The sequence below is a fragment of the Crocuta crocuta genome, unplaced genomic scaffold (genome assembly GCF_008692635.1).
Source record: "Crocuta crocuta isolate KB4526 unplaced genomic scaffold, BGI_CrCroc_1.0 scaffold69, whole genome shotgun sequence".
NCBI classification, from domain to species: Eukaryota; Metazoa; Chordata; class Mammalia; order Carnivora; family Hyaenidae; genus Crocuta; species Crocuta crocuta.
Genome location: NW_027551576.1, coordinates 662,664 through 687,396, shown reverse-complemented (window position 1 = coordinate 687,396; position 24,733 = coordinate 662,664). Strand labels below are relative to the sequence as shown.

Here is a 24,733-nt window from a genome sequence, read left to right as displayed (position 1 = left end):
ATCTGTCTCTCTGTCTCTCAAAAATAAGTAAATGTTAAAAAAGATTTTTTTTAAATAATAAAAAACAAAAGTACTTTTGGCAGGTTACTGTTTGACTTTGTGTGCTGAAAGAAATTAAATTTGGCTTGTTGGTCCCGTATTTCACCCATCAGTATATTTGCTGTTTACAAACAGAAGTGTCCTGTACTGCTAACAGTAAAACATCTGCAATTCCTTCGATCAGTGCTCGTCCTCTATTTTAATGTATTACTGTCAATAACAGGCATATTTTAATCTTTAAAGCAGATGGTAAACTTTCCAGTTGGTCTTGTGCGATTTCATCTTGTCATGGGGCCAACACTATTTCACAAAATGTAAATGCTTCATTTTTTTAAGAGTGAGGTAAAGCCAACTGGAAAAACTAAAGAGCAAAGCTGCACAGGCAATGCAATGTAGCCCAAAATGTTCTGATTATGTTCTCTTCCTTTGCATTAGGCCAGGGTAGCTTTCTACCTGCTACAATGGAAAATAGGAGCTGCCATGAAGCCTGAAAAGAAATACTCAAAACCCCAATCCTGGAGCATTTTAGTAGGCTTAGGATCTTCAAAGCATTTTAAGTAGTAATTTCCCAGCTACTCCTTCAAAAAAGCTCCAAAGCTCTGCGTAAGACTTTCAATTCCATTCATACCTTTTGCGAATGAAGGTGAAGAGCTTTAGATCAATTTAAACTATAATTTTATTAACTCGATTTTTCTCTCAAACCATATTCTTTATGCTGACATTCCTAGTGTCAGGAGGCACAAATACCATTAGGCATCTCTATTCTTTGCATCACCAAGGAGTTCTTTCCCCATCTTGTTCTATAGGATGAACAAAAGCTTGAGGTGTCCGTTTCAGAAGATAAACTGCTGCATGAAGACCCCCTATGTTCACCCAGACAGTATGCACCTTCCGCCAAACGTGTCCCATTCCGGATAATGCCTGTGTGTGCAAAAAGCATACAAGTAATTAGCAGATAATCTGTAGACCAACTAGAGGTCTTGCTGCCAGTAAGAAACCATGGGGGAAGAGAAGACAAATCCTACTAAACTAATATCACTAAGTTTAAATTCAAAGATCCTAAAGCTGCCACAGGGTGAGTTCTGGGGCTGGTTTACGGCACCTTGGTAAAGCACTTCTTGTCCTGAGTAAGCAGCACAGCTCGGCCTGTCCCTGGTCTACAGACACGGCTCATCTCTCGTAGGCAAGCTGGATAAAGGTTCCAGTTTCTCTTTTTGGAGCCCATCCTATGAAAGAAGGTCCAGTGAATCAAACACTTAGCAGATAAACAACCAGGACTATATGAAATGAGAAATTAAAAACTCATTCTCATTATAGTAAGAACATTCTCAAGCCCAAACAGTTGTCCTTTAGAAGTCAAGGCTTTGCTTCTATATGCCGATGAAATGGGTGATCAGACTTAGTAAACTGCTCAGAAATATGAATCGGATGAACTGGTTACAGAATTTTTTGACCCCTCTAGTAGTACTATTAAGGAGTAAATTAAGCATATATAAACTAAACCAGTGATAAGACAACATTTATCCTGAGAAATAGAACCAGGCTTCTCTCAATCTTTGTGCAGTATCCTATAATTAAACAATGGGCCAGGAAGTGGATTTAACCTGTGATGGTCAGATCAAAATGTAGTTACTATATGAGTTCTCAGAAGAAATAAACTGGGTGACTCTATCATATAATTTGCTTTATCATTTCATAATTCTTAAGTGAATAGAATAAGTTCAAAGAATAGAACAGATTTTGAAGACAAATTCGGTACTAGTTTAATAAGTGACTAGTTTTTCAAAAGTTAAGTCCCACCTTTTTCCAAATGGCATGTCTGTTACAATAATGTCCACAGAGCCAGTTCTCAATGGCAGACTGCAGATATCCCACTGAACAGCATCTATGGGCAAGCCCCAGGACACTTTGCTATGGGGACAAAGGAAAGATGCTTACTCTGAAGTATGAAATCTAAAAGCATTTCTGAAGAGGCTGATATCAAGTACAAAATGCTACTAACATGATAGTACCAGTGACAACATTAACTTAAGCAAAATTTTTAAAGCAGAACGTCAGAAGAAAACATACAGTCCTAGGATAAAACTTTTATGATGACAAAATGACAATTTAAAAAATGGTTCAGATTGGTTTCCAAAAGATGTCTGGGTTCAGCTACAATTTAAGAAAACTAAAGGGGTAAACAAGATTGCAACACAAAGAACGGCAAAAGATGGCAACAGTAATGAGGCAGTAAATTATATAACTGAGAATGTAAAACATCAATGAACACAAGGTAAAAAAGATTATGAGGTGACACATCTAAAGCCTGGTATAACTCTGTAGTAACAACAGGAGACCTAAAGAAACAGATATGTAAAATTAGTAGATATAGAGATACTTGTTTGAAAATCAAAAGACATATTATCCTACTATAAAAAAATACGGCAAAGAAAAAGAATGAAAAAAACATGACAAAAGACAATGACTATAGTAAATGAGATAAATCCTCATTAAATCAAAGCCACTGGTATGAGAAAATACAACAGGCAGTAATCACAGGCTAAAAAGCAAATCAGATTGTGAGTAGAAATGAAGAGTTATTATACTGAGAGTGAAGAACTAGTGAGAAAATAAAATGTGTAATAAAGGCACTCCATAATGGGGGAAAAAAGCACAGATAACGAAAATATGATAATTGGGGCACCTGGGTAGCTCAGTCGGTTAAGCATCTGACCTTTGATTTGAGCTCAAGTCATGATCTCAAAGTTTGTGAGTTTGAGCTGTGTTGCCTGCTTGGGATTTTCTCTCTCAGACCCTCCCCTGCTTGTTCGCTCTCTCCCTTAAAATAAATGAACTTAAAAAAAAACTTGAATCTTATAAATCACAGGCACCAATAACTGCAACAAAATAAGAAATGAAGAAAAAATTTTAAAACCCTGGATAGACTGATAGAAGTAGTACAGGTAGACTAGACAAAAAAGGTACAGAGGGCCTGAAAAGCAAACAAGATAAAATATCCAAAAAATACGAAAGAAATAATTTGTTTAAAAATGTTTATCATGTCTCAAAAAAACTGGGGATTACTAAGCCCTAAGAAAATCTCAATAAACATGAAACAAAATGTACCACCGAAATTCATCACAATAAAACAAATGTAAAAACAAATTAAGCATTTCAATCACATATGTATAAACAATGATCTACACCCTGGGTATTTAAAGGGGACCTCAGCCCAGCAGCATCAGTATTACCCATAAGCTTGCTAGGAAATGGAAACTCCCAGGTCCCCTCCAAAACCTGCAAGACTAGTTACCAGGATCCCCAGGTGCCTCATATGCAACAGTGAAGTTTGAAAAGCAATGCCCTAAACAACTACATCAGAGACACAAGTACACAACCAGGAATTTCAAAAGAAAAACAGAATTGTCAAAACCATAGGATATGGTCAACAGGCATGCTTAGCATAAAAGTCAGCTCTAATAAAAATTTTATCATTGAAAAGAAAACATTGACGGCCTATAACTTAAGCTTTTAGATAATAATTTAAGAAAAAAAAAACCTCAACAGGAAACAGGAATAAAAAACAAGCACTGGACATAAAATCATAGAACAAACAGTATATGAAAGAACTAAACAGAGCATTGGTGATTCTAATCTAAAAAGGGAAAAAATTAGCAAAGAAAAGAGGATAACCGACATACAGACATAAAACAGCATGAGTGAGGCATACCATGTATAATAAGTCTGAATAAATGCGTGTAAGTAATATCTGCATCAAATGACTATATATATTAAAAAGAAAAAACCAACCACCCTGATTTCTGCTTACAAATATAAACCTCACATTAAGGAGGCAGCTGTTTTTAGGTCTGGTATAATGACGTCCCTGAGCCATGTATTCAGAATGTGGAGCATCTACATTTGAACAACTCCCGCTGACCACTTACTACCTACTCTCGCCACTTTATAAGAAAGTGAAAGGCACAAGCAGAGGAGACCAGGGAAACAATTTTATGATGAGGCCTCTGGTAAGAAATAGAAGACCAAGTGACAATTTAACCAATTCCTCCCAAAGACAGCTCACACTGAAAGGACAGTGAGAGGCTGGCACAGGTGGTGGCACGGACTATGACTGGTAGCAGCAGGCCAGGGCTTAAGATACAGTAACAACATATGGCTCAGGTAAGCACCAAAATTTCCCCAAGACCAATGGACTTCCAGTGCACAGATATCAAGAAGATACAGCTGGAGGAGGACCCTGGACTATTTTGCTTGCAGAAGAGAGGATTTGGAGTGGGACAGGAGGAGGGGGAGTTTTGGTAACCTTTCAAATGTCTGATGTCAATCATTGTGTGATCCAGAGACAGGATTTTTCTTTATGGATCCCAGTGGGACTACAGAAAACCAATGTGTAGAAGGTACAGAGAGAAATTCTGTTCGCTGAAAGATCTGACTAGCACTCAAAGCTGTGCAAAGGCCGAATCGACAGCCTCCAGCAATAATCATTACAGACGGTTACCCGGACAGGAAGACTGCTGGTCAGGAGCTCCTAAAGGAACACTGAGGTAACGTGGAGATGGCTTTCAGGTTTCTTCCAATTCTGAGACTGCGTTAAAGTGCCAAATAATAGAGCAAAGGCTAAATGAACTGTAGTATTTCTACATAAGGAAATACTATGCAGTTATTAAAAACAGACATTCAAAGTGTTTGAAAATTTGGAAAACTGAAATAAGTCAACACAATATTCTCCTATTATTTGGGAAAAAAGATACATGAATAAGGAAAGAAGACAAATATAGTTGCATTAGGGTGGGGGGATTATTGTTAAATACAAAAACATGTTTGTAAGTTATTTTCAATAAACGGTTTTAAAATTTAATAGAGTCTCACAGTATTCATTTTGGTTATAATGGGATCACCATGACCATGCACAGGGGGTATTAATTCATAAAGTCAATAAGAAAAGTGATGAAGTCTAAGAGATGCTACAAGATCTTTTAAATTAAAATTTTACCCTTCTTTAATTTGGCTCTTGGTCAATAAAGATGAGATGTTATTTGCTGCTCTACTCACAGCCAATGGATTATTATCACCAGCAATATGATAACAGTTAGACCATTCAGTAGCCCCCTAAAAGACAATAAATATATATTATAACCAAAGTAGCAAACTGCAAAAAAAAAAAAAACAAAAAAAACCCAAACCAAAAATGATTAAAGGGAAAATAATTTCAACCGATTCTCAATAAACTAGATAATCCAAACCAATAATCCAATGCTTTTCTAAAGTGGCAGAATACTGCATGTTGTGAACTTTCTATTCCCCTTGCTGAAAAAGCCCTCCTGTTCTTTCTTGCTTGCTGAATTCCTACTTATCTTTAAAGACCTAGCTCAAATGTCATGCCCTCTCACATCAACCCCAACTTTCCATCCAAGTTGCCTCTCATCTGCCTCCCCACCCCAAAGTATTTTGTACATACTCTGCCACTGCACTTCTTTTTAATTATTTCTGTACCTGTCTACCTCTCAAGGAATCTCCCTAAGGAGAAGGCTGGTATTTTATTCAATGCCTCAGCCAGCAATGTCTGGCACATAGTGCACATTACAGACCTAAAATACAAACATAGTTTGAAAACTTAACCAAATTAAAGTGGCTGACCTATACCCTTTTGTGATTATATAATCTGATAGATTGGAATATTTGAAAATTTCAAAATGAAATGTAATATCCACCACATAGGCCTCTGAATGACAACCACCACATCCCTGAAAGGATTTTGTAATGTCAAGTCACAAACACGTCAACAGAAGATAAATACCAATCTTACATCTCATTTGTGAAGGAGGTGACATACTACCCTAGGCTGAACAATGTTCTAAGTAGATTAACAGAAGGTTTCTGACATGAAAGCACAGACAGTTCTGCCCTCTATTTAGGGCTCTTCTTTTGTAAACAGTAATCCATCCGTATGCATGGACAGAAGGCTTCACCTTTTCTTTTGCCCACACACTTGAGGGTGATGTAGAAGAGACCTACAGAATTTGATGAAAGGCTCTCAGATGATTCTGACTCCCCAACGCTAATTTTTGTTTGAATGTGTTTAGATTTTCAGCCTCTGAAAGAGATGCATTTTATAGTACTTGCAAAGCTTTAAAAGGAGTACTCTAGATCAGGCATTTTATACTTTGGTGAACAATTGTGTATACATATCCTGTCAATTCCTTTTATACTTCATTCATTCTGATTACGTATCAGCTTTGATTTTTCTATGACATCTTCATGTCTACTCTTACAGAGAAATGCCTCAACCTTTTTCTTTTTATCTTTTTCAGCTGCGGAGTAGGGAGGGGGCTCTTCTGGACTCTCTCTAGCTCTGTTGTATATTTCTTGACATGTTGTTAACTTTCCCTGCTATTTCAGACATAAACACATCATGGTTTAATGCTAAAGAACACTCTGCTTTGTTCCCAGAATTTTTCTTCACAGCAACTGTTTTCTCTGTGTGCATCTCTTTAGCCAGGGTCAATTTCCCTAGCTCACACTACCAGAAAATAATAGTCATCTGGGCTATTAAGATTTCCTTCTGGGATTTCAACTCCCAGATGAAACATGTCATTTTCTAACTTGTTAGAAAACTCTGTCCAGTTTCTGCCCACTCATAGAATGCAAGTATCTCCTTCATTGGCTTTAGGTATATGTAAGGACATACTATGTTTCATAAATTTGAGCAATTAAAACTTTTTTTAAATGTTTTATTTATTTTTTTGAGAGACAGACAGAGCGTGACCAGGGGAGGGGCAGAGAGAGACGGAGACAAAGAATCAGAAGCAGGCTCCAGGCTCTGAGCTAGCTGTCAGCACAGAGCCCGACGTAGGGCTCGAACCCACAAACCCGTGAGATCATGACCTGAGCCGAAGTCGGATGCTTAACCGACTGAGCCACCTAAGTGCCCCAATTTAAGCAATTTTAAAGAGAAGCACCCTCTTCCAAATTATTTGTAAAAGTATAGATAATACTAATTCAAGGAAACTCACTCTCCTGTTATATGTTCTCCATTTAGAAAATGCCTTTCGATCCTTTTCTGTAAGCAGTTTCTGAGTCCTCTCAGTATCAATAATTTTGAAAACTATTTACGATCATTTGGTGTGTGACCTTGTTAGACTTCCTAAAAAATCTAAATAACATGCGTAGGTTTCTGTTTTACAACTATATTTACTCCAAGAACCTAAGTGGATTAAGAAGCATAATCTCACCTTACAGAGATGAAACACCTTCCTCCAGCTTAGGCCTTCAATACCTTTTCTGTACAAGTCTACCAACTAGTCTTTTATAGAAAAGGGATCACCAGTTTGTAATTACCAGCCTCCGCTGTAATCCATGGAGTAACCATCATTTATAATCTATCAGTCCTTAGCTAGTTGTAATAAGTGGGCATATCCTTCACACAAATATTCCAGCTTTAGTAGTACAGTTCTACAATTCTTTTTTTAATTTTAATTTTTTATTTTTGCCAGTGTAATTCTTTAACACTTTTAGGTCCACTAACCCAACAGTGGTGATTTCATAATTTGGCCATTAGTTCCAGAACACTCTTGATGTATCACTTACTTATCTAAAAAGTAAAGTTATTACCTCTATTGGTATTGCCCCTGTTCCACACATCGGATCAACTATTATATCGGTAGGTTGAGGAGCACAGAGCCTATAGGAAAGAAAACAGCTTATATCAAACGACTTCAATCAATAGCTGAGAGTTTCACACTGACTACTCCTGAAGCTATAAGATCAAGGACCTATTATGCTAGCATAAAGGAACACCAATCAATATTCATTTTAAAAATCAATTTGTAATTATAGGTTGACTCTATATCCTAGAAGTTTAAAAAAAAATTACATATAACTGACTCATCCAAAATCCCATTTCACTTCCAGAGCTTTTAACATACATATATATACATATATAATAACATAGACATATGTCTATCTATCTGTGTCTGTCTACCTATGTCTGTCTATCTATGTCTTTAGAAAACACGTTACTTTGTATATAAACCTATTTTGTTATGTAAGGAAAAAAAGAACCCTCAAATGTATTTCAAGTAAAACATGTATTGTTAAGCATCAATGAATTTACTGGCAATTAGACATTCAGTATTCCTTTTACTTATGAATTTAAAATTTTTTAATGTTTATTTTGGGGGGGCAGACAGAGAGGGGTACAGAGGATCCGAAGCAGGCTCTACACTGACAGCATAGAGCCTGATGCAGGGCTTGAATTTGCAAGCCGTGAGATCAGGACCTGAGCCAAAGTTAGACATTTAACCGACTAAGCCACCCAGGTGCCCCATGAATTTAATTTTAAAGATCATAACCTTGTCGGGGCGCCTAGGTGGCTTAGTCGGTTAGGTGTCCGACTTTCGCTTAAGTCATGATCTCGCAGTTCATGGGTTCGGGCCCCGCGTCGGGCTCTGTGCTGGCTGCCAGCTCAGAGCCTGGAGCCTGTTTCAGTCTGTGACTCCCTCTCTCTCTGACCCTCCCCTGCTCACGCTGTCTCTCTCTCTCCTAGAAATAAATAAAACATTAAAAAAAAAAAGATAATAACCTTGTCAAAAAATAACCTCTTTACTTTGAGCACTCAGTATTTGCTAAGCACGGATTTAAGCTATTTGCACGTATCATCTCATTTCATCTTTTTAACAACCCTTCAGTTTTTCTGTGAATTCCCTAAGATTTCCAATAAACTCCCCTTCCTACACAACTTTTTTTTTTTATCTTGAACTAGCTCACTGAAGTTTCTAATAGTTGCACCCAAAATAACTCTCCATATTCCTTGCTCCTACCATAATGCCTGGCATTAGGTAACAAATATTTGTTAAAGGAATGAAAACTGGTAGCTGTTCCTTAATCAAATGGACCTAGTTTTCTATTAATGTCACTGAATTGATAGACTCCAACTGTGCTGAACTGTGACTCCACGGATGAACAGGGTGAAAGAGGAAGCAAAGACTGGAAGAGAAGGAAATATACTTAGTAAGTAATTAATAATCAATACCAGGATATGCTAGGTACTGTATATAACACGTAATAAGCACATATTTCTGCATCTACTCCTCGTTAACAATCCTGTAAGTCTCACATCAAATCCATTTTGCAGTCTGAAGAACAGAAACTAGACAACACAGCTGTCTGAGTGGTGGACAGAAGCACCCAAGAAAAGGGCAAAGGGCAAAGGAGACAGAAAGCCATTTGCATTTGAAAAAGTGGAAAATCCTGGATGGTTCCTGACATGTTTTGAGTGTAAACTTTAAAAATATAAGTGAAAGTTCGGGGCGCCTGGGTGGCTCAGTGCGTTAAGCATCCGACTTCAGCTCAGGTCAGATCTCATGGTTCATGGGTTCGAGCCCCGCATCAGCCTCTGTGCACAGCTTAGAGCCTGGAGCCTGTTTCAGATTCTGTGTCTTCCTTTCTCTCTGCCCCTCCCCCACTGATGCTCTATCTCTCTCTGTCTCAAAATTAACTATTAAAAAAAATCTTTAAAAAAATATACATAAGTGAAAGTTCTCTGTGTTCATTCACACATTATACACATTTTTAAAACTCTCTGCTTTCAGGGCACTGGCTGGCCCAGCTGGTAGAGCATGCAGCTCTTGACTCTGGAGTTGTGAGTTTGATCCCCACACTGGCCTTAGAGGTTACTTTAAAATAAATACATAAAAATAAAAAATATAAAAATCTCTGCTTTTATTTGCTTCATGGCAAAGAAATGAAACACAGCAAAATTGGTTGTATTTCCCAACATATAGTATACCCTTTTTAAACAGAAATGTGGTAACCCCACTTGAGAGGCAGGTGAAGCCTATGGTTCTCATTTTATTTTGTTAAAGTTTACTTATTTCTTTTAAGAGAGTGAGAGAGAGTGTGAGCAGGGGATGGGCAGAGAGAGAGAGAGAGAGAGAGAGAGAGAGAGAGAGAGAGAGAGGGAGAGAGAGAGAATCCTAAGTAGGTTGTGAGCTGTCAGCACAGAATCTGACTCGGGGCTCAATCTCAAGAACAGTTAAGATCATGACCTGAGCCGAGATCAAGAGTCAGATACTCAACCAGCTGAACCATCCCTATTGTTCTCATTTTAAAATCAAGAAAACTGAGGGCACCTGGGTGGTTCAGTTGGTTAAGTGACCAACTCTTGATCTCAGCTCATGTCATGATGTCAACAGTTTGAGCCCTGCATCAGGATCTGTGCTGACAGCCTGGAGCCTGCCTGGGATTCTCTCTCTGCCCCTCCCTAGCTCATGTTTTCTCTCTCTCTCAGTAAATAAATAAACTAAAAACAACAACAAGAAAACTGAGAGGGCCTGAGTGGGTTGGTTGGTTGAGCATCCAACTCTTGATTTCTGCTCAGGTCATGATCTCACGGTGTTGAAAGTGAGCTCCACGTAGTAGGGTAGTACTCCGCGTGCTGAGTATGGAGCCTGCTTGGGATTCTGTCTTTCCCTTTTCCCTGCCCCTCCCCTACCCACATGCATGCACAGGGCTGGCATTCTTGCTCTCTCAAAATAAATAAACAAACGAACAAAAAAGCTGAGATAATAGTTAAGTGATATTTTCAGGATCACAAGGCATCATAATGGGGTATGAGAATGAAAGAGACCATTAGCTTTTCATCCTGTTGTTCATTCACTAAAATCTAAGACAGTATTTCACAAAAAATTAAAGTGTTTTAAAGGGAAAATTCAAACCAAGGTGTCCCTTTAATCTAGATGGCAAACTCGTTCCCTTACCTGAGCATCCCATAGGCAAGAGTAGATCTAAGAGTTGTAGGTCCAAAATGTGTGATATTTCTTCGATGGAGACTCTCTTCTGTAAGTGCAATGCCCACTACAATTTCATTATCATGGATGTTCAGAAGAACCTATAATAAAAGACAGAATAAAATAGGGGGGCCTGGCTGGCTCAGCTGCTAGAGCACATTAGAGCACACAACTCTTGAACCTGGGGTTGTGAGTTTGAGCCCCATGCTGGGTGTAGAGATTGCTTAAGAATAAAATCTTTTAGAAAAAAAAAAACGACTACTACTGCCACAAATTAGGATTTTGTTTTTGTTTTTTTTGAACTTCATATACATGAAATAATCTAGTATATACCACTTAAACATTTTTAAATCTATTTTAATTTTGGGGAGCACCTGGGTGGCTTAGTCAGTTAAGCATCCAACTTTGGCTCAGGTCATGATCTCACAGTCTGTGAGTTCGAGCCCAGCCTCAGGTTCTGTGCTGACAGCTGAGAGCCTGGAGCCTGCTTTGAATTCTGTCTCCCTCTCTCTCTGTCCCTCCCCTACTTGCACGCACTCTCTCTCCAAAATAAATAAATATTAAAAAGAAAAAAATGTATTTTTTTATCCATTGTAAGTTAGTTCAAACCAGATAGCCTCTGAATTTTAAAAATACCAACATATTTTGGGGGCGCCTGGGTGGCTTAGTTGGTTAAGCGTCCGACTTTTGCTTAGGTCATGATCTCGCAGTTGGTGGGTTTGAGCCCCGCGTCGGGCTCTGTGCTGACTGCCAGCTCAGAGCCTGGAGCCTGTTTCGGTCTGTGACTCCCTCTCTCTCTGACCCTCCCCTGCTCACGCTGTCTCTCTCTCTCTCCTAGAAATAAACATTAAAAAAAAAATACCAACATATTTTGAAGGTTTATGGGTTAATATACACTTTAACTTTTTTGGAAAAGGTTTCAAACATACAGAAATGCTCTAGAATACTTGCACAATGAACTCTTAAATATGCTCTTCACTTAGATTAACCAACTGTTAACAAGATGTCACATTTACTGTATCACTTATTGTTTTCTTAAGGGTTTTTTGAATGACTTACTTAATAATGCCTCTGAAATATTTTATCCCATTGTTTTTCTAACACAGTGAAATATAAACTATTCTAGTAACAATAAAACGTGCTCCAGTCTTCCACATAACATGATCTTAACAGCAGCAGCAGACACTGATCTAACACTTGCTATGTGCACACCACTGTTCTATACACTTTACAGTCATTACCTCATTTCAGATTCACAGCCTCCAAACCATGTATTTTTTTATGCATATATTTTTTAAAGTTTTTATTGACTTATTTGGAGGCAGAGAGAGCGCGCAAGTGGGGGAGGGACAGAGTGAGAGAATCCCAAGCAGACTCTGCATTGCCAGCATGGAGCCCAACGTGGGGCTCAAACCCACGAACTGTGAGATCATGACCTGAGCTGAGATCAAAAGTCAAACCACTCAACTGACTGAACCATCCAGGGCTCCCCCAAGCTAGGTAATTTTTTTTAAGTTTATTTTTTTTATTGACGTATAGTTGACACACAATGTGACATCAGTTTCAGGTGAACTAGGTATTATTCTCTTTCTTTTAAAGATGAGGGAATTGAGGCACAAAGAGGTCCTCTTACTTGCCCAAAGTCCTACAGCATTTACGTTGGGATCTGAACCCAGGGAGCATGGCTTCAGAATGTGTGCTCTGAGCACTGCACCCCCACCCCCACCCCGCCACTAACTTTCGGACGTTACTGTCCTAATAGCCTAGTCATTCTAATAACATCTATTATGTGAAAAACAGGAATGGGCAATTATTCTTCTGATTTGATATCCAAGGAAAGTGTATCGAAAGAATAAGTGACTTGCCCCAGATTCAAGTGTCCCAAAAGCAACAGGAAATGACTTCTTGGAAAAAGTGTTGGCTGCTAGGGGCCTTTTAAGCTGTCAGAGATCGTAAAGGCTACTTAGCATTGCCCACATGTAAATCAAGAGTAAGTATGCTAAAAAGAGGCATGTGAGTTTATGAATCTAGCAGTATTTAGTAAAGAGCTGGCTGTGGATGAGTATGAGCAATGACATTCAACTTCCTGATAGGAGGCTAGGATTTGTTTTAAAAATGTACTCCAGTTTTTTTCAGTAGTAAAACTCTACAAACAAGACACATAAAAACAAAGTGTTTTAACTCTGGTTGGATTTTATATTCTGATAGTTCATATAATGTAAGAAGTATTAGATAAGAACAATGAAGTCTTAATAACTCCCATCTATCTACTGAGCGCTTACTATATACCAGGTATCACACCAAATACCTAAAATGTATTATCTCATTTAACTTTCAGGACACACCTATAGGTATATACTATTACTGGCTCCCTTTGAAACAGAGGCTCAGAGACAACATCTTGTCTAAAGTTATGCAGCTGTAAAGTCAAAATCTGAATTGAGATGTTTGCCCATGCTCTTGTTAACCACAACCCACTAGCTATGTGGTCGCAATTTAACTGCCCATAAAAGCAATTAGTCTGCAAATGCTACCTATTTGTGATGGCCTTGGAATCCTTACAACCAGGGGGCCCTGTACATACCTCCACATCAAAGTTGGTCATGTCAGCCTTCCACTTAAAATAATCTTGAACAGCACCCCCAAAATCTCTTGCAGCCTCATTTGAGGAAAAACAATGTTTTTCTCCTGCCCTGTTGCACGTGACTCTAAACTTGAGCACTTCAGGAGCGTCTTCTTTTGAGCCTTCATCAGTCTCGTCTTTGCAAGATGCCAAATCATCTCCTACTAATGTTGATATCTCTTCTTTGATGGCTGGATTTTCATAATAGTCTAAGATATGGGAATCTAGGGCTTTACTAGTGAATCCTTTTTTATCATCCTTCTCATCTGCTCTATCTCCTTGTCCATTATCAATCTTCTCTTTACTTGAATTCTGATTTATCTTTTTGCGCTTTGTTTTTTTTTTCTTGTAACTGGTGTTAACTTTCCATACTTTTAAAGGTTCTGACCATGGAAGCTTCCCAGCCAATTCTTCAAAATCCTTTAGAACTTCTTCCTGTAAAAGACAGAATGATGAAATCCATGCACCTCTCACCACTTTTTGAACAAATCCCTACTCAGCCTATAGATGTTGGGGGTGGTAGGAATGCAGGACAAAAGAGGAAATAGATAATGCCTACCGTTAAGGAAACTAAAATCTCTTTGTAAATTAAGATATACACAAATTAAGCCACTAGTGAATAATACAAGATAGAATGGTAGATCAGAAGTTGGGCTTCAAGATTGAAATGTAAGCAATCAGAAACTATTAATGATTACTTCTGGGGAGTAATTACTTCTGGGGAGGGGAAGTGGGTGGACGAAAGACAGGGGAGGGAGGGCAACTTACCTCTCACTGAATGAATTCCTTCTGAATTTTGTGCTGTGTCAACATAGTACTTTTAAAAGTAGTATTTTTTTTAAAATGCAGTATCTTTTAAAAGGAAAAACTAAACAAAAAAACCCCACATAAAACAAAAAAAAAGGAAAAACTTTAAGCAGTTAAAAACCCATCTATCCAATTTCTAAATAACATCTAGAATCATCTTTTGACATTTTTTTAATGTTTATATTATTTTTGAGAGAAAGAGAGAGAGAGAGCGTGAGCAGGGGAGGGGCAGAGAGAGAGAGACACAGAACTCGAAGTGGGCTCCTGGCTCCCTGCTGACAGCCCAGAACCCGAGACGGGGCTCGAACTCATGAATCATGAGATCATGACCTGAGCCAAAGTCAGAAGTTTAACCTAATGAGCCACGCAGGTGTGCCCTCCCCCCACCCCATGTCATTACTAATAATTTAAAAGCCAGATCTTCTGAGAGACCTGCTCTTCATAAAGCAGTCCTCTCTAGTCCTTCTCCTCCCATTTTCTTTACAGAGCTTAGCATTATCTGAAGTTACTAGGCTTCTGTTTTGTTCGCCATCAAAGGTTCTCCCAGAAGAGGGTGGAAAGGACCTTACCTGTCCTGACCACTTTCTATAAGCCACATGTCTACAACAGTATATGGCATACAAATGGTTTTCAATAAACGGCTGCTGGATAAGATGTGATTAAATGTTAAAATGGGTGGTGCAGAGCCATGCCATCCAATACAGCAGCTATTAGCCACATGCAGCTATTGAAATTAAAATGATTTAAAATTAAAAGCTCAGGGGCGCCTGGCTGGCTCAGTTAGTAGGGCATGTGACTCTTGAGCACATGAATCATGAGGGTCATGAGTTCAAGCTGTACGTTGTGCTTAGAGGTTACTTAGGAAAAAAAAAAACCAACTCAGTTTCTCAATCCCGTTAGCCACATTTCGCACGCTAATGCTAGTGGTTAGTGTTGGATAGTGTAGACCAAAAACATTCCCATCAGAAAAGTTATATTGTAGAGTGCTGGTATATACAATATATGCTACTGAACATCAAGTTAGAAAGAGGTCAGTGTTCACTGATGTAACTGAGACTTGAAATGGAGATGAGTGAAGGCTTTCATACTAATTGAAACCTAATGAAATAACGGTAAATTTCAGGTTTGGCAAAGTCAATTCTATTTACAAATTATTTCCCTATAAAAGGCATCTGCAGGACTTGGAGATTTTATGTGATGGAGAAAACTGGTACAGCCCCTTTCTCCAGATACCATTCTAAACCACCAACAGAAATACCAAATTTATCTTATGCTTTTTAAAATATTTATTTTTGAGAGAGAGAGAGAGAGGGAGAGAAGGAAAGGGACGTGAGTGGGGGAGGGGCAGAGAGAGAGGGGAACAGAGGATCCAAAGCAGGGCTCAAACTCAGGAACCGTGGGATCATGACCTGAGCCAAAGTCAGACACTCAACTGACTGAGTCACCCGGGCACCCCACCAACTTTATCTTAACAGAATCTATATGATATCTATAACCTTGAACCGGGACATAAAATTTCTAACATATGATTCCCAAGTGCAGTGAAGGTCAAACAGAGGTACAGAAAGACACCAGAAGGAGAATGCCTATAGGTCTCAGACAAAGGTCAGAGAAGTCTGCCAAAGAAGTAGCAAATAAACTCTTCTTTGTAATAGCAGGACAAGCATGTACACTGACAGAAGGAGCTGCCCTGAACTTGATCTGTACCAAGAATAAACAGGGGAGAGAAATGGGAGCTGAACAAGGGACATGATCTATTTGCTGCAAACAGTGTTGATGAGGTAGAGCTGGGGAGAGATGTTCTACACTGTAAACAACCCTGAAGCTGCTGATCCCTTCAGGCCAGAGAGAAGTAATGGTTAAAAGAGCTTACGCAGTAGTGGGGAAATTATACCTCAATAATGCTGTTAAAAAAAAGAAGGAAGAGGGGAGGGCAGGAGTGGGAAAAAGATTAAAAAAAGAAGGAAGAGAGAACTCATTCATCTGTAATCCTTTGTCAGAAGGAACCTCACAGTGAAGCAGGGGAATTTCTTGCTGGCCTGGAACAGTTCCTGGCTTCTCCCACGGCCTCCTATCAAAAGCAGGTCCAAGAGGAACTTCCTCATTCACAGATGAGCAATCACCAAAAGTTATCAGCACAACACATATATGGACATAAGGACAAAGGAGGAAAGAACAGAAAAACAAAGAGCAGACAAAAACAGTGACCACAAAGACAATGCCACAGAGCAGTTGAAAACTGTGATCAATGGGAGTATGTGGGTGGCTTAGCTGATTAAGCTTCCCTTAATTTAAGCTTGGGTCATGATCTTTCTGTCTGTGGGTCTGAGCCCGGGCAGTATGAAGCCTGCTTGGGATTCACTCTCTGCCCCTCCCCGACCCATGCTCATTTTCTCTCTCAAAAATAAATAACAGCAAACCCCCCCCCCCAAAACCTGTGATCAAACATACTGACATGATAGAAAAAAATTGTTAATGAGGAAACGCCCTTGTAAGATAAGAGCTCCAAGTGGAGATATAAAAGTGGAAAGGAGGTGAGGTGAGCCACCATAAAAAGATAAAACAGTAGCTTATAGATTTCAAAGAAGTGGAATAAAAAAATAAAACCACCGCAAAATGAAGACCATATAAAAAGCACCACATATAAAAGACTCCTGAAAACACAGTAAAGAATGTAGAGAAAAGTAAAGCAAATACAATGGATATAAGCAAAAAGTATAAAAAAAGGTGAAAGAAAATGAGAAAACATGAAAGAAAGTCAGGAGATCCTGCATATGTACAACTGGTTTATCTCTAAAGAAAGGATTTGAGGGGCGCCTGGGTGGCTCAGTCGGTTGAGCGTCCGACTTCGGCTCAGGTCATGATCTCACGGTTCGTGAGTTCGAGTCCCACGTCGGGCTCTGTGCTGACAGCCAGCTCAGAGCCTGGAGCTTGTTTCAGATTCTGTGTCTCCCTCTCTCTCTGACCCTACCCTGCTCACGCTGTGTGTCTCTCTTTCAGAAATAAACTATTAAAAATAAAATAAAATAAAATAAAGAAAGGATTTGAGATAATGAGACAAAAAATATTTTAGGGGCACCTGGCCTGCTCAGGGGGTGCAGCGTGAGACTCTTGATCTCAGGGTTGTGAGTTCCAGCCCCACGTTGGGTGTAGAGTTTACTTAATAAAAAAAGATAGTAATTCAAGAAAACTATTAAGAAATGTATATGAATGTGAACTTCTCTACAGACTGACATGTCCTGACAAGGAATTATCATCAATGAGACATCCTGGTGAACTTATGAGATTTCAGAGATTAAAAGTAAAATCTGGGCATGAAGCAAAAGTATTGAGAAAGCAAGAAATAAAGAGGAAAACATTAAGACAGCCTCAGAATTTTTCATGGCAACATTTAACACTAGAAGAAAATGAACACAGCCTACAGTATTTTTCAGAAAAAGCATCACTCCAAATTTTATACTTAAACTATTTATCAAACATAAAGGTGAAAATCATTTCTGAACCCTGTGCTGACAGCTCAGAGCCTGGAGCTGCTTCAGATTCTGTGTCTCCCTCTCTCTCTGACCCTCCCCTGCTCACACTCTCTTTCTCTCTCTCAGAAATAAAACGATAAAAAATTTTTTTAAATAAATAAACTTCAAAAAAAAAAGGAAACACATAATGAAATTTTTAGTAAGAAAAACCAGAATGTGTATAACATAAATGTGACAGAACTAAGGCAAAACATTTCTGTCCCACCAATAAGTATCGATAAAATAAGGTATCTTATTAATCAGAAAAATGACCCTCAGCGCTGGTTGGCTCAGTTGGAAGAATGTGCAACTCTTGATCTAAGTAAGGGTCATGAGTTTGAGCCTCGCATCGGTGGAGAGATTACTTAAATAAATAAAACTTAAAAAAAGAGAAAAAGAGAAAAGAAAAATGACCCTCAGATTAAATACACGCACAGATGTATAGAAGATATTTGTTGGGGCGCCTAGATGGCTCTGTCGTTTAAGTGTCCGACTTAGGCCCAGGTCATGATCTCACAGTTTGCGGGTTTGAGCCCCGCGTCGGGCTCTGTGCCGACAGTTCAGAGCCTGGAGCCTGTTTTGGACTCTGTGTCTCCCTCTCTCTGTACCCCTCACCCACTCATGCTCTTTCTCTGTCTCAAAAATAAATAAACTATTAAAAATACATAAATAAATAAAAAGAAGGTATTTGTTGAGCCACCATAGTAGCAAGAGTCTGAAAAAGCCTTATATCCTAAATTGGGATAACTAAATTAAGATATAGTAAAATCCAAGGATACTGGCATGCTCTTCAAGATACAGGAAAACAAGCACAGCACAGTATGTATGGTGTGTCTTCATTTGTGTAAGTACATAAAACGCACATATTTATAAAATATCTCTAGAAGACTATCCAAGAAATTGGGAATAGTTGTTGCCTCCAAGGAGGAAACTGCATGGTATGGAGATATAGGAGCAAACATTTTCCATTGCGTATCCTTTTGGTCTTTACAATTTGCCCTAAACACATATATTACAAAAAAAACAAAAAACAAAAACAAACAACATATAAAGCACAGTGGTCACCTTTTGTTTTTTTTTTTTTTAACAGGTTAATGAATTCATGATATCTGAATAGTTAAAAAGGAAAGGACCTATCAGAATGTTAATTAAATCTTTTTATAAGACATGTGAAAGTACAATGCTACAAACAGTGAAAATAATAGTCAACAGAAAGCAAGAAGCAAATCTTTCTTTCTTTCTTTTTAAAGTTTTTGTTTTGTTTTTTAGAGAAAGAGAGAAAGAGAGAATCCCAAGCAGGCTTCACAATCAGTGCAGAGCCTGAAGTGGGGCTCGATCCCACGACCCTGGGATCATGACCAGAGTCAGATACTGGACCAACTGAGCCACCCAGGCACCCCAAGAAGTAAATATTGAAAAACAAGCTTTTACTGGGGCGTGTTGTAATTTAAGTCCACAAAGTGAAGGACTAAACCATTTTTCATGGTCACACCACGCCCTTGCATAGGTCTGAAAATCTACTTTAATCCTTGCTGCTCTTCTTTTGGGACTTCATCAGCAACCTGTTCTCACAGTTACTTAGAAGGCAACTCTGCTAAGCTGGCTCACATAGAACCATTATATAATATCAAATTCACCTCCATTTAGAGATCAAACTTCACAAAATAATACAAAAATGTTAATAATGCTATAGTTAAAGGCAAAAATTTTTAATGAAACTTTACAGGATTTTTAATTTTTTTAAAATCGTTTTTAAAAAATGCCTGTTAGCATTTACTCATGAATAGAATTGGCTATTCAAATTTCCAGATATCAAGCAGCAAAAATTTTCAGTAGCTCCCGGTTATGTCCCAGCTTCGTAGATATGATTCAGTTGACAATGATCATCAGAAGTCTGCAGTGTTATAATACTAGTGCTGAAAGTTACATTCTTAGTTAATAAAATCTTAATCTATTTTGTTTGAATTCTTTTAGGTCTGGTTTTATCTTTTCTAGGCTCCGGGTTCGTATCACTTTGATTGGTTATTGAATAATGCTTTAGAAATCTATCTGTTGCCAATAAATAAAAATCAGAGAATTAGGCAGTGTATCATAGACTTAAAAAATACACTGTTTCTAATATAGGCAATAAAACTGTTAGAAAAAAGTTTTTAAGCATTTGACTCTGGAAACCTGACCAAAAAGCAATGTGGAAAAATACTAATGCATTACTGAAATCTATTTTCCAAACTTCAACTTAGGCAGCATATCATTATTTAGGAATCAGATGCTAAATACAAATTGGAGACAAAGCTATTGCCTTAACAACTGAAGGAGTATTTACATATTATTTTAGCTTTAGTTAAAAAAAATGAAGTTAGAGAAGAATGCAGTTCTGCAAAAGAACTGTGAGAGAAAGTGTTATTTGCAGATGACTCAGTCACTTAATCTTTGATTCATAGTCTGGAAGCAATTCTATTTTGAAACCATGTATGTCAGCAAAGTTAACCTAAGGTATGTATCTTTTGGTAAGAAAGTAAACAATTTATTTTATTTCTTATACACTTTGATGTTTTTCTAGATTGACATTTACTTGCTTATTTTTTTTGTTTTTCTTTCATCTTTTAAAAAAGAAGTGTAACTGACCTATAACATTATTTTAGTTTCAGGTACACAACATGATTCAGTATTTGTACATATTGTGAAAGGATCACCAACCAACGTCTAGTTCACATCTGTAACCACACATAGTTCTAGAATGGTTTTTGTGGTAAGAACTTTTAAGATTTACTCTCTTAGCAACTTGCAAATATGCAACACAGTATCTTTAGCCATACATTACATCTCTAGGACTTATTTATAAATTTGTACCTTTTGATCCTTTCTACCCATTGTGTCCACTACCAACAATACTGATTTTTTCAAAACAACTTTTGAGACAGACTGTCAACCAATCTCTGAATTTTATTATAAAAGCCTCCCAGGATTCTAGATTATAAAGCAACAGTAATGCTAAATGTCAGAATGCAAAAAGTAGGCATAATCTCTTTGGGGAAGAGCTACTGTGGGAAAACTCACCTTTGTTTCTTTGAACTGGTAATCTTTAAACTCCTTAACCACCACAAATAAGTTATCAACTGATCTCAGACAATGAACCTGGGGGAAGGAAAAAGAAATGGTAGAAACAGATTTCTGAGAAACGCTTTGAATCACACACCATCAATATTTAAATATAAAAATGAGGGAGGGGAGCATCTTGGTGGCTTAGTCAGTTAAGTGTCCAACTTGGGCTCAGGCCAAGGTCCCTCGGTTTGTGGATCCGAGCCCTGCAAGGGGCTCTGTGCTGATAGCTCAGTACCTGGAGCCTACTTCAGATTCTGCGTTTCCCTTTCTCTCTGCCCGCCCCCACCCCACTTATTCTCGGTCTCTCTCTCTCAAAAATAAACATTACAAAATTTAAATATAAAAATCAGTTATGAAAATTTTAGGATAGCTAGTATGTATAATTTGTATTTTAACTTTTCCCATCTCCCCCAGTCTCCCATGTTTTGGGTTCCCCATTAGCTTCTATTCCCCTACCCAAAAGGAAGATTGAAGGGTTACCTGGGAAACACAGGTTTGAGGGAGAAAGGAAAGATGAAGATAGTCAAGTGGGGCTTTACTATATATTTCCCTCATGGCTCCCTAGGGTACAGTGTATCATGTGCAGTGGTTAAGAGCACAGGGTTTGAACTCCAGCTGTGATTACTAGCTGAGTGACCCTGGGCAAATTACTATCCCAACACCTAATGATTAATGAGGACAGTAACAGTATCTGTCTTCTCAAAGCTGCTGAGGTTATGAACTAAAATACTGGGTGGAAAATATCTGCTTTCTATTCATTCCACAAATATTTACTGGGTTTCTACTGTATGCCAGACACTAAGAGCCTAGAAGATATCAACCAAAAAGAATCCAGACAATTCCTGCTCCTTTGGTGCATATACTGTTATGAGATACTGGTTAACTTTTTTCCTAGTGGAAAGGCAGTTTGCTGACCTTCACTTTTCCCTTTCAGTGATTCTTAATGACTTCTGAGCAAGAATTTCTTTGACAGAGATTAAAAGAAAAAATCTCTCCAGGGGCGCCTGGGTGGCTTAGTCAGTTAAGCGTCCGACTTTCGCTTAGGTCATGATCTCGCGGTTCGTGGGTTCGAGCCCCGTGTCGGGCTCTGTGCTGACTGCCAGCTCGGAGCCTGGAGCCTGTTTCAGTCTGTGACTCCCTCTCTCTCTGACCCTCCCCTGCTCATGCTGTCTCTCTCTCTCTCCTAGAAATAAATAAAAAACATTAAAAAAAAAAATTTAAAAAAAAAAAAAAAGAAAAAAGAAAAATCTCTCCAGGGGCACCTGGGTGGCTCAGTCCGCTAAGCGTCCGACTTCGGCTCAGGGCATGATCTCACAGTTCGTGGGTTCGAGCCCTACGTCGGGCTCTGTGGTGACAGCCAGTTCAGAGCCTGGAACCTGCTTCAGATTCTGTGTCTCCCTCTCTCTGACCCCTCCCCTGCTCACGCTGTCTCTCTCTCTCTCAGAAATAAACATTAAAAAAAGAAAAAAAGAAAAATCTCTCCTTATATGCTTCACCACCAAGTCGAAACTTTAGCTAAATGATGAACTCAATAAATTCAAAGTTGTCTGGCAGATATTCAGAATTTCTTCAAAAGGCACATAGGATTCTTTTTGGTGAAATTTGTCCCCAGGAAATATTAGGATCACTTCTAAAAATGTTGCAAATCTACTAGTCAAACTTACAAATCAGTACCAAAGAGAAAACTCAATAAAACTTTAAAATCACCAGATCTGGGGTAAAGAAAAGCAAAAAAGATTCAAGAGGGGTCTGTAAATCAGAAAACAATCATAAAATGATCTTTTCAGAAAACTATTTTTAATATTGCTTCATTCAAACCTGAGCCAGACTTTCCACTGAAATGTCAAAATAGATCTTGCCCCGGTCTCTGCTGATTTTGCACGATGACCCCAGTTTCTCTCTCACTTCATCTGCGGCTGTTTGCTCAAAACCAGTAGGTACAGTGGCTCCAATAGTCACTTGGAGGTGCTCAGACTCACTTCTGGGACCACCTTCTGTCACTTGTATAGACTTCTGGTTCCCATGAAGGTGCACATCCAGAAGCTGGTTAGTGGCTTCTTGAATATCAGACATGTTGACAGTGCTTCCAAGGTTAGTAATACAGTCCCTTTAAAAGCAGCACAGAAAAGAAAAAGAGGTAACGCCTAAACATTATCACCTCCTAGTTCATCTATAATTAAAAACCCCTGCTTTGGAGGGCTGGAAGAACAGGTAACACAACTGTTACCTCCATATTCAGTCACCAAAGATAAAAGGATAGAGTAACATGGGCACAGAAGAAAAGATGTAAACTGTGATATTATTAAACAAGCAATATAGACGCTTAAGGAAGAAAAGGAGGCAGAGGAATAGGAGTATTTACACAGCACGCAACGTTTTGTTTGGGATCATCTGTATTAACAGCTACTAGAGCACGTTCAAATATTATTTCCAAATCTAGTTCTTTTTTAGCTAGCAGTTCAGAATCCGGGGCTTTGGAACTACCGACATGGGTCTGAATTCACGCTGTCACCATTCACAGGGTGAATGGCCTAAAACAAACCTACTCTTCTGTGCCTCAATTTCCTTACCTGCAAAATGGGAACTAAATAATACCTGTCTTCTAGAGTTGTTGGGAGACAAAAGGGAGACTAGCATACTGCTATTGAAACTTGCTATTAGGATATCTATCTTCCTCCTAGGAAGTGGACAGGGAGTCAGCCATGGGTTTAAAAATGATTAACGTGGGGGCGCCTCGGTGGCTCGGTCGGTTAAGCGACCGACTTCGGCTCAGGTCATGTCACCGTTCGTGGGTTCGAGCCCCGCGTCGGGCTCTGTGCTGACAGCTCAGAGCCCGGAGCTTGTTTCAGATTCTGTGTCTCCCTCTCTCTCTCTCTGACCTTCCCCTGCTCACGCTGTGTCTCTCTCTCTCAGAAATAAATAAAACATTAAAAAAAAAAAGATTAACTGAACATCTAGAATCTAATGCACTGCAAATGATTGTCTACCACAGGCCACGATCTGGGATCCACGGACAGGAAACCGTTTCTATATCTGTAACAGAAAGCCAAATTTCCTGTTTCTGAGCGGGGGAGGGGGAGGTTGGGCAGGAGAGGTGGGAAGTGGAGATCAACAGCTCTCATCAAATTTTCAAAGGTTTCGTGACTCAAAAACAACTTAGGCAGGCGGAGTGCCTATACTGTACTGTTCTGTGCCCGGACAAACAACGTCTTTAACACTAAAAAGGCCCGTTCCAGACCTTAAGGAATTCATACTGGCTGTGAATACGACTTCCACCTCGTAACCAAAGCGGGTCAAGTCCACGAAAGGACATATCCCGCCCAAGGTCAGAGAGAGCCGATCAGTGACGCTGGCTGGAATAAAACCCACGTCTCCTGACTCCCACGCGCAGGGCTCCCCAGGAATCCCAACGTGCGGGTGAAGGCCTAACGGAGGCAACAAGAAGGGATCCGCAACAGGGTCGAGCCGAAGTCCGGCTCGGGTCGCAAGACAAAGGTCGCTCCTCCCCACCACCGAAGGTCGCGGCGCCACACCCGGCCACTCCCACCCGCCACCCGGTTACCGGTAGCCAGCGCAGACCCTTCCTGCTCCGGCACCCCGCCAGGCCAGCGCGCCCGGGTCACGCCGCCGGAAGTCGCGTGGACTCCCCCGGAAACGGAAGTCAGGCGGCGCGGTCCCAGACGCTGCGAGCTAGGGGCGCGCCCTGGCGAGCAGGCGTGGAGAGAGGAGCATGCGCACAAAGGTCTGTGCGCGCTGGCGCCGCAGGTGGGCTAGTAGGTGTTGACGTTGGGGTAGAACGTTCTGCGAGCGGAGCTGGCAGAGCCTCGGGCCTCGTGGCCCGTCATCGTAGTAGCTAAAGC

General features: G+C 39.5%; 1 protein-coding gene across 3 annotated transcripts; it reads right to left on the bottom strand.

Annotated features, from left to right (window-relative positions):
- Nucleotides 1-697: 697 nt before the first annotated feature.
- On the bottom strand, nt 698-24,516 carry THUMPD3 (THUMP domain 3 tRNA guanosine methyltransferase). 3 transcript variants are annotated; one of them, XM_077751523.1, is made up of 10 exons: nt 24,436-24,516; nt 22,692-22,980; nt 20,829-20,906; nt 13,414-13,887; nt 10,800-10,930; nt 7,654-7,723; nt 5,036-5,151; nt 1,840-1,950; nt 1,142-1,265; nt 698-960 (listed from the first exon to the last, which is right to left on the bottom strand). In XM_077751523.1, the coding sequence occupies exons 2-10, from the start codon at nt 22,944-22,946 to the stop codon at nt 811-813; spliced, it is 1,509 nt and encodes a 502-aa protein (XP_077607649.1). In that variant the 5' UTR covers nt 22,947-22,980; nt 24,436-24,516; the 3' UTR covers nt 698-810. The 3 variants fall into 3 exon arrangements, with proteins under 3 accessions (XP_077607649.1, XP_077607650.1, XP_077607651.1); XM_077751524.1 differs by having other exon boundaries at nt 24,453-24,473; XM_077751525.1 differs by lacking the exon at nt 1,840-1,950.
- Nucleotides 24,517-24,733: the final 217 nt, after the last annotated feature.